At 38.7% G+C, this 15,356-nt stretch overlaps 1 protein-coding gene across 2 annotated transcripts in view; it reads left to right on the top strand.

The window, feature by feature from the left end:
- Positions 1–13,301, top strand: part of TTC33 (tetratricopeptide repeat domain 33) — a 52,660-nt gene extending 39,359 nt beyond the window's left edge. For both annotated transcript variants that reach the window (XM_071425490.1, XM_071425491.1), the window contains exons 4-5: positions 1,236–1,367; positions 10,052–13,301. In XM_071425490.1, coding sequence (XP_071281591.1) covers positions 1,236–1,367; positions 10,052–10,396 — 477 coding nt within the window. In that variant the 3' untranslated portion in view covers positions 10,397–13,301. The remainder of the gene's footprint in view (positions 1–1,235; positions 1,368–10,051) is intronic.
- Positions 13,302–15,356: the final 2,055 nt, after the last annotated feature.

A 15,356-nucleotide genomic window follows, 5' to 3' on the forward strand; every position in this document is an offset into this window, starting at 1 on the left:
TTAGTCACACAGAACAGCAGAAGTATCAATCCAAAGGGCTGTTCAGAATCCATGTTTATGATGTTTCTTGTTTTTTTCAGTCCAGGGTTGCTTTCTGTAGTAAATCTTTGCCTTCTCCTTTCCCTCTTCTTCTTCTGTTCAGTGTACTGCTCACCTCTGTGCTGTGCATGTCCTATTTGTTAATTAGGGTAAATACTCAAGATCATCACATTTGAATCCTCCAACACTCATATTTATCTATTTAATATATCATAGAACAGTAAGGTTAAACAAATCTGTTTTGAACTTCAGCAATACTCCTAACATGTTCTAATATTATTCATCATAGTTGCGGTCAGTTGGGATGAAAGTGGTTGCCCACACATGAGTCTAACCCTTGTGGTTGACATTCTCATCATACTGCAGGAATGCAGTTGTCATTTGTTTCTTACACTGGTATCTATCACCATAGCATGTGGGTGTCTGAAATCATGATCTCAGAGTGACAGATCTTCAGGTGATGTGCCAATCTCATGATGGTATTGGAAACATAAGGCAAGCTTTGAGCCACATTGGGTATTGCTAACTGTGATTTATTGTCTTAGCTATGGAGATTCAATGCAAAGAGAATAATCCTATGGTAACTGCTGAGTAACAGAGATTTTCATATTCAGAAACCACTTTTTTCCTTTCTTAATGTAGGTGACTTCACGTCTAAGTTAAGCTCTGCTGAATGCTTGTTCTCTAAATACAGCACTCATTGTTAAGGTCTGTTTCCATGCTGAGTTACAGGGATTGTTTCTATAATTATATCATGTGCACTGCACTGTTTCTGGTAGATTACAGCTCTCTATTTAAAAGAATAAGTACAGTCCAGGAGTTTTTCAACAGTACTTGCACATTTATTATGTTTAGCTCTCCATGTGTTTGTCCTGACTATTCTGTTATGCTTCTATAGATTGTAGGGTTTGTTGACAAAGAGAGACATCTTCAGAAGCAGTTAATCTACTTCTAATAGCATTGCTTAAATAATTTGGGTGAATTGTCCTCTAGCATGCTCGTTTCTCTCTGTGGGGATTGGAATGAGTCTGGGTGACTATCTGAGGTCAGACAAGCAGCTTTTAACTAAAAAAAACTAGGTAAGATGAATCTTAGTTATTGAAACAGTGGTTGTTGCCTGGGTAATCCCAGAAAAGTTAAATTTATTTTCAGTTTTGCTTATTTTTCTTCCTCTTCTTTTTCTATTTCTGATACAGGTCTTGATGTCTTTACATGAAATGTTTCCAGCAGTGCATGCAGCAGAAATGGCTGTCCAGAGAAACCCGCGTTCCTGGGATGCCTGGCAGACTTTGGGACGTGCCCAGCTTGGATTAGGAGAGATAGCACTGGTAGGATAACAGAATTAATTGTGTGTGAGAAGGAAAGTACAGAAATGCCAAGGTTGCTGTAGATCCTTATGGTAACTTGAACATAGACAAGGAGAAAGATCATTAGTATTTATCTCCAGTGTTCCCTCTGCTTTATTGTGTTTCACAAATGCTTCCTGTGTGGTTTTGTTGCTGGACTTGTGGAAGACCAGTCTAGCTCGAAGACTTTTGTGTCATATACTATATTTATGTGGTGGCTTTATGCAATAGAACAATTATGCTGACATAACTGCACATACTGCATTCTGTGTGTTGTACTGCTACAGTGCCACTCACCATAATTTAAAGATGAGGGTAATGTGAAGTTCAAGGATCAGCTGATTATTTGGGCTCAGTTTTTATACATGCCTGCTGATAAAATTCTAGTGTCTTGTTTTTCTTGTGTCCTGCTTATGCAGCAAATAGTGTGTGCTCATTCCTGCTTTCCTCTGGCTCCCTGACCTCAAATGGTGGCTGAGGTTGCTTCTTCATTTAATAAGGGAGCAAAAAGCCAGGGATGCTCTGCAGTAGCTGAAGTGCATCCTTTTTTTCTGGGGTATAATAATTTTTTCCTAGTTTCTGTGAAAACACAACAGGTGAACATACCTGCATTTCAAATTCAGACACATTCCCAGAGGTCTATTAGAAAAACATTGCATCATGACCTCTTAGACGAAAAAAGATACTGGTTGTATTCTGAGTAGAAGTAGCTGTGTGCTGTTTTGATATGAATAATTTTGTTGGTAATTTAGAGTGATTTTGCAAACTTACAATGTCTGAAAATTTTCAAGAATTAAAAAATGACGGGATTTTTTTGATGGAGGTTAACAATTCATACAAAACAAATTTTTAAAATGTAGTAAGAAGCAGTGTTAAAAACCCCAAACCAACCAAAACAAATGCAAACTATGTGAATCACCTAGAGTCACAGAACGCTTTGGCTTGGAGGGAGCCTTAAAGATCATCTAATTCCAACCCCATCCAGCCTGGCCTTGAATATTCCCAGAGATGGGGCATCCACAGCTTCTCTGGGCAACCTGTTCCACATTCTCAGCACTTTCACAGTACAGAATATCTTCCTAAGTTTCCCCCATTTCAGTTTGTTTCTATAACTCCTTGTCACTACGGTCCCTGATAAAGAGTCCCTCTCCAGCTCCCCTGTATTCCCCCTTCAGATACCGGCAGGTTGCCGTGAGGTCTCCACACAACCTTCTCTTCTCCAGGCTGAACAGCCCCAACTTTCTCAGCCCATCTTCAGTGGGGAGGTGCCCCAGTCCTGTTAGACAAAACCTAAGACAAAACCTGTGTGCTACAGATGTGCAGTGTGCACCCTTTGTCGGTGCAGTATCATAATATGAAATATCTCAAATAAATCCATGCATAACTGCATTTCAGCAGTGGTGACATTCCATGGTTTTTGTGGTGTAGAAGGTTAGGGTTGATGGTCTGGTCTGTCTGGATCTTTTCCTTTTAAGTGTATGAAACTGTCACTGTAAATTGTGCCTGAGAATTTTAAATGCACTAGTCTCAGGAAAATTAGAGTTTTATTTCCTTCAAGGACTGATGCTGTTTATTCTGTAAGAAATGGTACAGTTACTGTAATATCAGTTATAAATAGTAATATACCTGTACTAGGTATATCCAGCAGTTTGATTCATCAGATCCTGCAAGCTTTTTCTACACAGACAAGTCATGAAGCACCAGTGGGACTGGCTATCTGGAGTGCTGGGGACCTAGTGTTCATATTATTTTAATTTTGTCTTATTTTAGAGTAGCACTTCAGTGTTCTCTTAGAGTACACTGTTGAGCTTAATCAGAAAGGGATCTAATTTATGTATCTGAGACTATTCAGTGATGCAAAGCAAAGCATTTTAAGTGGGAACAATCAGAGATTTGCATCAAAGCACTTCATTCATCTGAAACACTACTCTAGGTGCTCCTGTAATTGTTAAATTGACCTTACTGTGATGAAGAGGGAGGGAGAGGGGGTTATCACAGTTAGTTTGCCCTCTTAGTTTTTGATTGTATCTGAGCAGGGAGCCTGTTGGTGTCCCCAGTGCTGTGGTACTGTGTGTTCATACTTCATTGCCTTCTGTCTGTAGGTTGAATTGCCTTCTGATAAATATGTTTTCACATACAGAGAAGTTGGGGAGTTCTTCTAAAATGCAAATAATGTTCACTATTTGTTTTTGAACCAAGCGATTTTTAAGGAATCTTAAGAGGCTAAGACTGATAGAGTTTTAAAATAAGAAGTGAATTCATAGTTACTGAACTTCTGGAGTCCTCTAGACCAAGTGGTTTAAATCATAATTATCCTTTTTCCATTAGTCTTTCATTGCCATGATTTTCTGTTTTTCCCTGTGTCATATTTTTTACAAAGAAAAGTTAATAAAGCATAAATATCAAGGCTTTTTTAGAAATTTTTTTTTTTTTATGTTTGGGAATTACTATCCTTCTAAAGAATTGCTTCTTCTGCTTCTTTGTTTCATTTCTCCCCCACCAACATCTGTCTTCATTACCCACATCCTGCCAAATGTTCTGTTGTGAATACTTTTATTGCTTCACAATGAATGATGCATTTTTTTCTTAGGAAAAAACCAATTTATTTTAATTTGAAGTTTCCCAGGTCTATAATGCTGCTTCCAAACAAATCTGTATATTATGAGCTGTGTAATAATAAAAAAAAAGAAAAATTTGCTTGGATATAGTTTTTGTTAAATTTGTGACAAAAAGAATGAGCTAAATTAGTCCCTTTTTATTTAGCTTTTATGAAAGTTGTTTGCTCTTTTTTCCCCCCTGAATTTACTAAATAGGGTAATTCAACAGTATTACTTAAATGTGAGCAAGGAAAACTTTATTTCTGTAAAGGCAGAAATTCCTTAAATTCTACAAATCAATGTGTAGAGCACGCCTGAGTAAACCTCCAATGTGAATGTAGTAACTGTAGAAATATAGCCAGGCTTGCAGTATTTCTCTCATTTAATTGCAAATACTTGGTTTTACAAAGTAAATATTTACAAATATTTTACAAATATTGGTTTTAGAAATTGAATTTCCTGTACTGCTGATAACATCTTCAGTAGTTAACAATTTTGCTCTAATAGCTTCATTACAACAGTTCCTCCTGTGAGAAGGGTGAACCCCATGCTTTGATTAATCAAGAGGGGGAAAAAAGAAAACCAAACAAAAGCAATATTAAAAAGAAAAACTAAAACTAATCACAAGAAAATCAAGGACTGAATGAAAGCACTGAGTCTCCCACCATGGAGAATTCATCAGTCCTGTGACGTGGTCATGGGCAGCCAGCTCAGGTGGCCCTGCTTGAGCAGGGGCTTGGCCCAGGTGACCTCAGAAGGTCCTGGCCACCCTCATCCATTCTGTGGTTCTGTGACTTCAGCTCTGCCCCATTCTGGGTCCCTGGCAAACCTGAGGACTGAGGATCACGAAGTTGAGAGGGAAGATCTGTAAATATGCACCAGTTGTGCATGGGTTTTGTTTGGTATTTTGAAGGATGTGGTTTCCTGTATTCCTCCTAAGTAGTTAGTGCTTTAGCAGTCTCTAAGTCTGACACAACATTTTGTCAAAAGAATCATGCCTTGACAATATGAATCCTCAGATCAGCCCTTTCCTTTCATCTCTCTTGAAAGAAATAGTTTTTGGTCTTTTAGATAATGATGGGAGTTTTATACTCCCAAAGAGAGAAATGTCAGTGTTTTATTGGAATGCGGCTAATTAACATAACTAATATGAATTTGAGATAATTTTTCAACATTTTACAAATGTTAGCATTTAGAAACATAGACTATTTTGGTAATAAAAAGGAAATTGGTGGTTGGCCTTCCACTGAAAAGTCAAAGTATTTAGGAAGTTAATAAGTTAGGAGAGAAAGTACTATGGTTTTCATTTAAAGTGGGGTTCTGTTAAATTCTTTTCAACAGCTTTAAACAGTCCTACTGAGTTATTGAGGTAATAGTCAGTAAAATAAGCTTCCCCAGGAAGGTCTTGCGTTAATCCTGCCCTCTCCATCTACTACAGAGAAACCCTTTTCCTTTTTTAACCACTGTTGGAAATTGTAAATATATTTTGTGATAGTGATTGTTAAAGCACAAAAAAATCTTCTAGTCAAATGTGATTTTTGTTTTCTGTCAGGAAAGCTGAAGGGCATACAAGCCTCCAAAAGTTTAAATGCCCTTTTCAGCTCCACTTCTGCCATGGGTACTCTGTTTCTGTAAGTGATTGTGGCTGATTTAGCTGGCGCCTACCTTTGTCAGATGCTCAGGACTTCAGAGAAAAACATTTCTCAACATTGAGACCTGGTAATTGGACGTTTTAGCTAAATCAGATGTACGGGATAAGACAAACAGGGATGTTGAACAAAGTTTATTTGACCATTGTTTTAAAATTCCTGTAATAAATTTGGCAGTATAATTTGGTAATAAAGAAGTGAATGTGTTCCTGGATTTTCCTGATTTGCCAGGTGAAAATACTGGTAACACATAAGCTTTATTTTCTTAGGCTATGTCACTTTCTAGGATGGGTTTGATTTTTGTGGTTGTTTTTTCCTTGGTCCTCCTGGATCATATCCTTGCGTGTGGTAGAGCACAGTATAAGAGGTCTGTGTGGTAGAGGCAGCCTGAGGCAGTGACTTCAGCAGAGCATCAGCAGCCTTGCAGGGGTGTGCACCGAGGTGTGAGGGCAGAAGGGTGGTAAATGTGAGGAAAGAGGGCTGTGAGGAAATGACTTGGTGCAAAGTGACACCTGTGAAATCTATCACCAGAGCAAAAGAAAGTACAAGAGGGGGATAAGGAGGACGCAAACTTCTTCAAAAAGAGAAGGAGGAAGGTGTGGAAGTGAGGATATCTCACACACATCTACCAGATGGAAACAAAGATTCTTATGCATTTGGAATTTTACCAAATCCCAGTAAGCATAAGGCAAAAACAGTCTTTCACATCTGGAAAATTACTATATTTCAAGTACTTTCTCCAGAACATGAGAGTTCCAGAAACGTTGAATAAAATGGTTTTGGAAATGTAAGCAGTGCAAAATACTGTGTTCACCTCATTTTGTAAGACACCAGAATTACTTTTGATGAAATTTTCAGAGAGAATTTCTTTATTGAAAAGCAGAAATAATCTGTAATTAGAAAATTACACAGAAAAGTTCAAGATGACAGTTTAAAGTAAAAAAAAAAAAAAAAAAATCTGCCATTCAGATTATACCATAGAAACTATTAAACTAGAGTGAAAATACCTGAAAGGATGGGACTTTTTTTCTTGTTTGAAGGAGAGAAATGTCATGAGGAGTCTTTAACTATACTAAAATGTCTTATTTCCCTATTTTCTATGTTACTGTGATAAATGCTTCTGTAAAAATTAGTTATTTATGCTCATGGTGAGTAGTACAAAAATAAGACTCAAATTCCAGTAATGTATTGTCATAGAATCACAGAAAGCTTTTGTTTGGAAGGGACCTGTAAAAGTCCTCTAGTCCAACCCCCTGCAATCAGCCAAGATATCTTCAGCTAGACCAGGTTGCTCAGAGCCCTATCCAGCCTGGCCTTGCATTTCCAGGGATGGGGCATTAACCATCTCTCTGGGCAACCTGTTACAGCGTTTCAGTAAATCACTGTAAACAGTATCTTCCTTACATCTAGCCTGAATCTTCCCATTTTCAGTTTAAAGTCATTGTCCCCTGTTCTATCACTGCATGTCCTTGTAAAAATCCTTCTCCAGGTGTTTTGTGGGTCCTTACAGGTACTGGGAGGCTGCTGTAAGGTGTCACTGAACCCTTCTTTCTCCAGGCTCAGCAGCCCAAATGCTCCCAAAGTGTCCTCACAGGAGTTGTGCTCCAGCCCCCTGATTCTCTTTGTTGCCTCCTCTGGGCTGGCTCCAGCAGGTCCCTCTCCCTCCTGTGCTGGGAGCCCAGGGCTGGATGCAGTGCTCCAGGTGGGTCTCAGCAGAGCAGAGCAGAGCAGAGCAGAGGGGCAGAATCCCCTCCCTGCCCTGCTGCCCACGGGGCTCTGGATGCAGCCCAGGACACGGTTGGCTCTCTGGGCTGTGAGTGCCATGGCTGGGGCATATCCAGATTTTCATTCATGAGCACCCCCAAGGACTGTGCTGAGTGCTGTAAAAACACACAACAAATTTTCCTTATTAAAGCTCATTTAACACAGAAAAAGATTACTCACTTCACCAATAGACATCCTTTGAAACAGGTCAGAAAGTGTCTGCCTAGTGTAACATAAAGGTCTGCCACATACTTTGGTGGCAGATACAACCTCTTAAAATTCTGGCTTTTCTGGAGGTTCATGTATACTGATGATTACTAAGTCCATGTGTTTAAAAAAAGTACAGTCTGATCAGAATTGCCCTTCACACTTGAAGGCTGTGCAAACCAGCAGAGGAGACTCGACTCATGGGACAAATGGAAGATTGTTTGCTACAGAATACTATTTAGTGAGACAAAATGTAAGATACTTCAAAAGTACAGATTTTTCAAATACGTAATTCCACAAGGAAGAATGTATTGCAGAAGGTTTTCCATTGCACTTCCTTACAGAAGCAAAAGCAGATACATGACTGTACTGATAAAAAATCCTATAGCCCTTATATGCAGGGTCTCTAAAATCACAGCTCCTCTTTAAAATGAGGCTAGAAATATCGATTTTATGTAGTATCACTGTGTTTTCCTACAATGCAACAGGAAATTTGAGAAGGAGATTCACATCTCCATTAGGGGAAGAATTAAAAGTACCACTGTTCTTTTCTTTTGTCATAATAGAAATTAGTGGCTTTGGGCACTATTCCAATGGCAACATAAAATTTCAAATGGATGACAAGTGTGTATTTTTCGGTTTTACATCGCTGCTTTAAAATAATCCCTCTGATCTTTTGCATCACTTAAAATTTACTTTAATATTTTGTTATTTCTTTGTAAAAACGTCAAGCACAAAAAATCTTTTCTAATAGATTTACTAAGATGATCTTTTTATGCTGTATTGTATGAATCATCAAAGCAGCTTTGACGCTTACCAAATGTTATTTATTGTGCATAAACATAACTATATAGACAGGTTTTAATTAGGAGACCTCTTTCATGGAAAGCTTAAAAGCAGATGGTGTTTGTTTATATTTTGTTTTCAACAGAAATACAAAAATGAACATTTAGTGTTTACTTGTTTTTCATGTGTCCCTGAAAATTAAAAGCTAGCCAAGTTGAATAAAATGACACTGTTTTACAAGAACTAAACTCCAGTTCTTCTCTTTAAAGTTCAGCATGCTCCTGCACTTCAGAGCTGGCTGTGGACCAATAATCAAGCTTTTTTTTTTCTATCTGGAATTGAAGGGCTGCCTCTTACAACAGCAGTAATACTGATAGCATCTTAAATCTGATTTTGTATCTCTTTCTTCTGAGTTCCCATCGTATGGAGTCCATATATTCATCTGTGCCATCAGAAGGATGAGCCATCAGTTTCTGTCAGTGCAGAAGAAAAGTTGTGATTTTCCAAATTATTTGGCATGTTTTAAGTGTTTATAAGCTACAACAGAATAAGTAAACCGTGATTTACCATATGTCTTTAAAGTTTTAGTATTCAAGTTACCAGAACTCTTCCCAAATACCATCTGAATCCATATCATCACAGTTTTCCCATCTTACAGGAAGACTTCTGTACATGTCATAAAAGAGTTTTGTCTCTAAGGCAACACATTTTCATAACTGACTGTACAGTCATAAATGTGAAATACACTCATCTTTTGTGTACATGTACCTAAGTTTGAGGAGGTAGGTTCAGCCTTGACCACTGTTAAGATAACTAAAAGACAATACAGTTGTAATTCTTGGTGTAGCTTTTTTCTAGTATTGTAGCAACCTCTTATTTTAGATGATCACATTTCTTTGTTTTTAATTTCACAGCTTCTCTGTTGAGGATTTGTATTTGTGAATATTTTCCCAGCTGAACTGAAAGAAAGGAGAAGCCTCACTAAGTTAGTGAGGCTTACTTCTACTTGTATTATGTTGTTTATAAGATTATAATCTATATAATCTATAGAAGATTATAGATTATAGAAGTTCTTTCTTAGAGCAGCTCTCGAAGTTTGGAGTTCATTTGGCTCCTTCTATGCATTTATTTATGTGTTTTTATAACCACATGCCTATTACAGAAACTCTTTACCATGTGGCTAGTATTAGTGTATTGTTAGGTCTGTATGTGAAACAACTGCAATCTAATTTAAAGGCAGCAATACCAGTGATACTTCAAATTCCAGTCATCCCTTTTCTGTATTTCTTTAAACCATATCTGTTGCTTTTGCCTTATGTACATCTGATGATGAGAGAAAAGTGGAATAGGAAACCATCCAAAAAATTGTTTTTCCTTTTACCTTTTTAATAACAGCATTATTTTTCATATATGAACTCTCTATTTGTGCCCTCGTTGCCAGGTTCCTAGTTTATTCATGCATTTTTGTCATTTCAGACACAATTGTTTGGGGGTCAGGCTGCTGTTGAACCAAGATGAAGGAGGATTCCTCCAAAAAAAGACAGGAGTAAAACAGCTTTTGGCTTTGCTCAAATGATATATGTCATCTTTTTGTTGTCAATTTTTATGAAAAAGGAAGGCTTTAAAATGTCCCATCTTTGTTTCTTCCTTGTTCTGCTTATAGGCAATCCGAAGCTTCCAGGTATCCTTACACATCTTTCCAATGAACCCTGAAGTATGGAAAGAAGACCTTTCCTGGGCAAGAAAACTACAGGAACAGCAGAAGGCCACAAAGACTGAGTCAGTGCAAGCCCTGGCAAAAGAGCTTGTACAAGAGTCAATCCCAGACTATGACTTTGAAAGTGATGAAATTGTGGCAGTCTGTGCTGCCATTGCAGAGAAGGAGAAAGCTCTTTCGGCAGCTAAAACGATGGTGATTGTGTCTGCTTCAGGTACAGTAGAGACTGTTACTGAGCAGGACAATTGTCCTGCAACTCCTGATGAAACCCTTTTCATCAGGGCTCGGTAGGGCAGCCTCACGAGTTGTCATACCCATAATTTTTAAGAACTGCTGTTATTTATTGTATTTTGCTTGCTTTGTGTTTGTTCTTTTTTTATCAAATGCTAGGATAGCCTACAAAAGTTAAAGAACTGAAGCTATTTTTCTTTCCTTAATTAAAAAAGCAATGACCTGAGTTGTTGTTCCATCTGGATTTGTCAAAAAGAAAGCAAAGAGTTGATTCTAAAAATTCTAAATTCTTATGAACAAATGTAATGTTGAAATGCTTAATTGCATTCTAACAGCTGCTTCATCTTTGTGTATTTCATAATTTTACAAGTTAATGCGTACATTTTCCCAGTAATTAGGAAAGTTTTATTTAAACTGTAAAAGTGCTGTGGTTTATCCCCAGCTGGCAACTCAGCCCCACTCAGCTGACTGCCTCCTGGTGGAATGGGGGGGAGAATTGGAAGAGTAAAAGTGAAAGAACTTGTGGGCTGAGATGGAGACAGCCTAATAGGAAAAGTAAAAGCTGCGCTTGCAAGCAAAGCAAAACAAGGGATTCACCCACTAGTTCCCATGGGCAGGCAGGCATTCAGGTATCCCCAGGAAAGCAAGGCTACATCCCGTGTGACTTGGGAAGACCCTTGGAATGTCCTCCCTTCATCTACCTCCTTCTTTCCCCAGTTCTGTGTGTTGTGCTGTGAGATTGAATATCCCTGTTGTCAGCTAGGGTCAGCTGTTCTGGCTTGCCTCTTCCCAGCTTCTTGTGCACCCCCAGTCTTCTCACTGGTGGGGGGGGATGCGAAGCAGGAAAAGGTCTTGACCCTGAGCAAGCACTGCTCAGCAGTAATAAAAACAATGTGTGTTACCAATATTTGCCAGCACAAAATCAAACCTAGCCCCCTACTTGCAACTCTGAAGAAAATTAACTCTATCCCAGCCAAAACCAGCGCAAAAAGAAAAAGGGACGTTTAAAAATTATTTTAATCACTATTAATTAACATTATTTTCTTCCAGTAAAAGTGTGAACTGTTTTCTATTATTGACAGTCTTTGTTTTCATTAAGATTACTTGTTCTATGAGAAAGTTTCCTATGAAGCAGGGATGGTTTATTATTTTGTAGAAACCTTTATGTTGCTTTCCTCAGTGAGTGGGTTAAACACTTCTGATTAGATGAAAGGAAATGCTTTACCAACCAAAACCCTGAATGCTTAGTTACAACTTAATGTTTCACCAGAAGAAAGAACACTGTTTGTGACTGAAACTGGCCTTTCCTTATCTTGTGTGCTGTGCTACAGAAATCACCAAAAGTAAAATGGTGGGAGTAGGAAATATGGCTGAATTGTACTGTATTTGGGGCTTTTCTTTCCTAGTGAGGCCAGTCTGATAAAGGGAGTCAATTTGCTTTTCCTGATTCTTATGACCTACCATTAAAAGTATGCTCTTAGGGGAAAGAATGAGTTTTGCAGGACAGTGCTGCTGGAGTCTTCCTTTTTATCCCTTTTGGATTTTGGGTGCAGTGGTGGGTAATGAGGCATACCCTAGGAAATGTTTTTAACGTTGATTTTTTTTCAGGGGAAGGTGGCAATTTGTTCCTCACACAGGAAGTTCAAAGAAATGAAATCAGGCTGTTTCTTTGATGTGCTCTGTGCTGAGACTGTTCTCATTTCATTGTCTTGGAGATGTGGTAGAGATGATCACATGCTAACAGTACTGGAAAAAATGGTCAGCTGAGGAATTCCTGAAGAATTCAGTTTGGGAACATGTAATTTTTTACTTGATTTTGATAAAATTTTGTATGATAATAGATACTTTTGTAGACAAGTGAAACTTTTGAAATCAGTCATCTTTGCACTTTTCAAGTCTGATTTCTAATTTCAAAATAACGCATTTTAAAAGAAAATAATGTTGCTTGATGAGTATAGTGTTTTTGCAGTGGAAAATGCATTGCAGAAAAACTATCTCAAATCATATTTTCTGTTTATCTGGTATCAGAGTATCTTTATTTAAGAGAATATGTAAGTTTTCATTAATGTTTGCAAGAGTCCCCTGAAATGTTGTTTGTATTTGTGAATTTTTAGGTCTGTGCTTGCATGAGCACACATTCACACAAAATCTTCTGAGTACATTCACACAAAATCTTCAAAATAATTAGAACTACAGTGGCATAAGTATATTAAGAAATGTAAAACATCATCATGCTTCATTTTTATTTCTTCATTATGTTCAGAATGATTTTAAATGCTTACTGGATAGGCATTGATTAAGATATGGTTTGATGGTTTAAATTATTAGAGTTTAAGGATTTCTTAATCTTTCTTCTATCAACTTAATACAATCTAGTCAGCCGTAGAAAGAGTTAGCATGAGAGGGATTTGGACAGATTTCTTCAAAGAAGAGATCTTCTCTGGCTGGAAAAGGAGATGTGTGAGATGCTCTAGGGTACATTTTCATTTTGGAGGAGCTTGGCTGTATCCACCTCATCTTTTCTTTCTTTGCGCTTTGTACTTGCGTCAGTGTTCTGTCTTTACTCATACAGGAAGGACTGCTGCCCTTCTCTCAGAGGCCTGTGTTATCACAGAATCTGTTTCCACTGAAGTGATTCACAAAGTTCCTATTGACTTCACCACTGCAGAGCCAGACTGCTGGAGGGGTGTACATCTGCACTGTCAGGTTGTGCGGGGCTCAAGGGGTGGTGGTTTCCATCTCATACTAAATGTATTTTCCTTCTGATTAGATTAGGTGATGAATTCTAGGTATTGTCAGAACTGTGGTGTTTTGTAGAGCAGTTAAGTTCCTGGGACACTCTTTTCAAACTGGGGAGAAGTTCAAATATTGATGATTTCAACACTGTTCTTTTACAGCATGCCATGTTTTGCATGTATATAATTTTCTGGATCAGTTTGCGGTTGGAATAAAATCCTGACTTCTGCGGCTTAGTGATGTCTGTTTATTCTTTGGGTTATAACAAAAATAAATGTTATTTCCCATTCTTGAATGTTCCTCATTTAATAATTGGCTTTTGTCTCTGGTGAAAAGGTTAATTTGTTTTAGTAAAAAAGAAAAGAAGACATCTCAGGGAAAAATATTTAACAAAAAGTGATGCTCAGAGCTCTTAAACCCTTCAGGGATATCCACATGAGATGGAGCAAAAGGAGATGTTATCCAAAACAGGATATTAGTGAAATACACTCCTTTGACATTATATTATATTAAAAAATATATATATATTTATTGTCTGTCATCATTAGTGGCAGTGACTGCAGCAGCTTTCATGTGTTTGCCTTCCATATGAATCACATACTAAAATGCTCAAGAACAACACTGGGTTAGATGGATAATTTTGTTTGATTTTAAAAACTACAGTTAAACATTCAGATATATTTTTCCCTTAGAGTCCCTTTGTATACAGTGGAAAGAAATACACAGCCTCATGGGGCCACTCATATGCCTTGTGTTAGATAAGTATCAGAATGAGTTGAATCAGCCTCCCAAGGTGCTTAATTATTTCCCTTGACTACAGAGGAAGCTCAAGGTGACTGACTGGCATAACCTAAAATGCTGAAGGCAGGCATGTGACTTCCACTCTCAGAGATAAATATCTTTAAAAACCTTTAATGTACTGAGAGAGAAATAAATCTTTTCTGACAATACTAGAGGGTAAAAAGGGAAAAGGGATCAGGTAACACAACAGTGACTCCTACTTGATAATACCATAAGAAAGTGGATTTTAAAAGTAGTCACGAAGACGGATAAAAACCAAATCAAGCAGTTTACTCTGGGTTTAGAGATCAAGATCAGAGAGGTGGCACTGGAAACTTGCTTGCCCACACAAGGTAAGTTCCCTCTCAATCCTAAAACCAAGGGAAAGGAGGTAAAATACTAGCGTTGAGATGCTATCTTTAATTTTTTGAGTTCACAGAATAGCTATAAAACTCTAATGACTGTAGTTAGGACTGGGGCACAGGAAAGCAGAAGCATGTGGGCTTGGTTTGTTGGCAGACTGCAGGAGCTATGTGTTTACTGTCAGTCACTGTCATGTTAACATGGTGTTCCCAGATGTGCTGGAGTCCCTGGGCTATCCTGTCTCCAGAAGGGCTGGTTCTGGAGCAGGAGGGGCTGATGGGCATGGGTGACTGCTTTCAGGGCTGATTTCCTAAGAGCCACAAGGCTAGGAGCTGTAAGCATTGTAAAGGATAAACGATCAAAGGGAGGGATTAGATGTGGGGATCGAGCTGCCTTTGGTTTCACAAAGCAGGAGATTCACTGAGTTTCTAGGTCTGTAAAGCTGGCAGGCCTGGAGGAGGGCCTGGAGTGCAAAGGCCTGGTGGTATTTGGTAGCTCTAATATTAAATCTGCCTTAAGTGGACCAGGTTTGCTGTTGTGTCTGGCAGCAAAAATAAAACCTCAAAAGCTTCCTGACTTAGAATGTTGGCTGTGCCATTTGAAAAAACAGCAGATTACACTGATCCTGTTAGTGCGTTGGCATTGGGCCTGTAGCGCCAGTTCAGGTCAGGCAGCACGGGTGTTCCCGACAGCAGGAATGTGTGAGCCTGATTTAAAACAGCCCAAGCCCTCTGACAGTACATCCTACACCCTTAACCGTTCATAAGGCTAACTTACCATGGATCAGAGATTCAAACTAATCTACAGATCTTCACAGAAACCACTGTCTGGTACAGATACTGGCTCTCATCCTGCCAGTGGGTGGATCCTCCAAGCCCTGCCACAGGACAGGGGCTTAAATTGAGTTAGGGCTGGGGTTTGGGGTGTGGTTGCAGGGTTGGAGGTCTAGCAGTGTCCCTGTAAAGGGTTTGGGGTGTGGTTGCAGGGTTGGAGGTCTAGCAGTGTCCCTGTAAAGGGTTTGGGGTGTGGTTGCAGGGTTGGAGGTAGCAGTGTCCCTGTAAAGGGTTTGGGGTGTGGTTGCAGGGCTGGAGGTCTAGCAGTGTCTCTGTGAAGGGTTCAGCAAAGCGGTGATCTGGGATGT

The sequence above is a fragment of the Agelaius tricolor genome, unplaced genomic scaffold (assembly GCF_023055355.1).
Source record: "Agelaius tricolor isolate 1412-34295 unplaced genomic scaffold, bAgeTri1.0.p SCAF_4, whole genome shotgun sequence".
NCBI classification, from domain to species: domain Eukaryota; kingdom Metazoa; phylum Chordata; class Aves; order Passeriformes; family Icteridae; genus Agelaius; species Agelaius tricolor.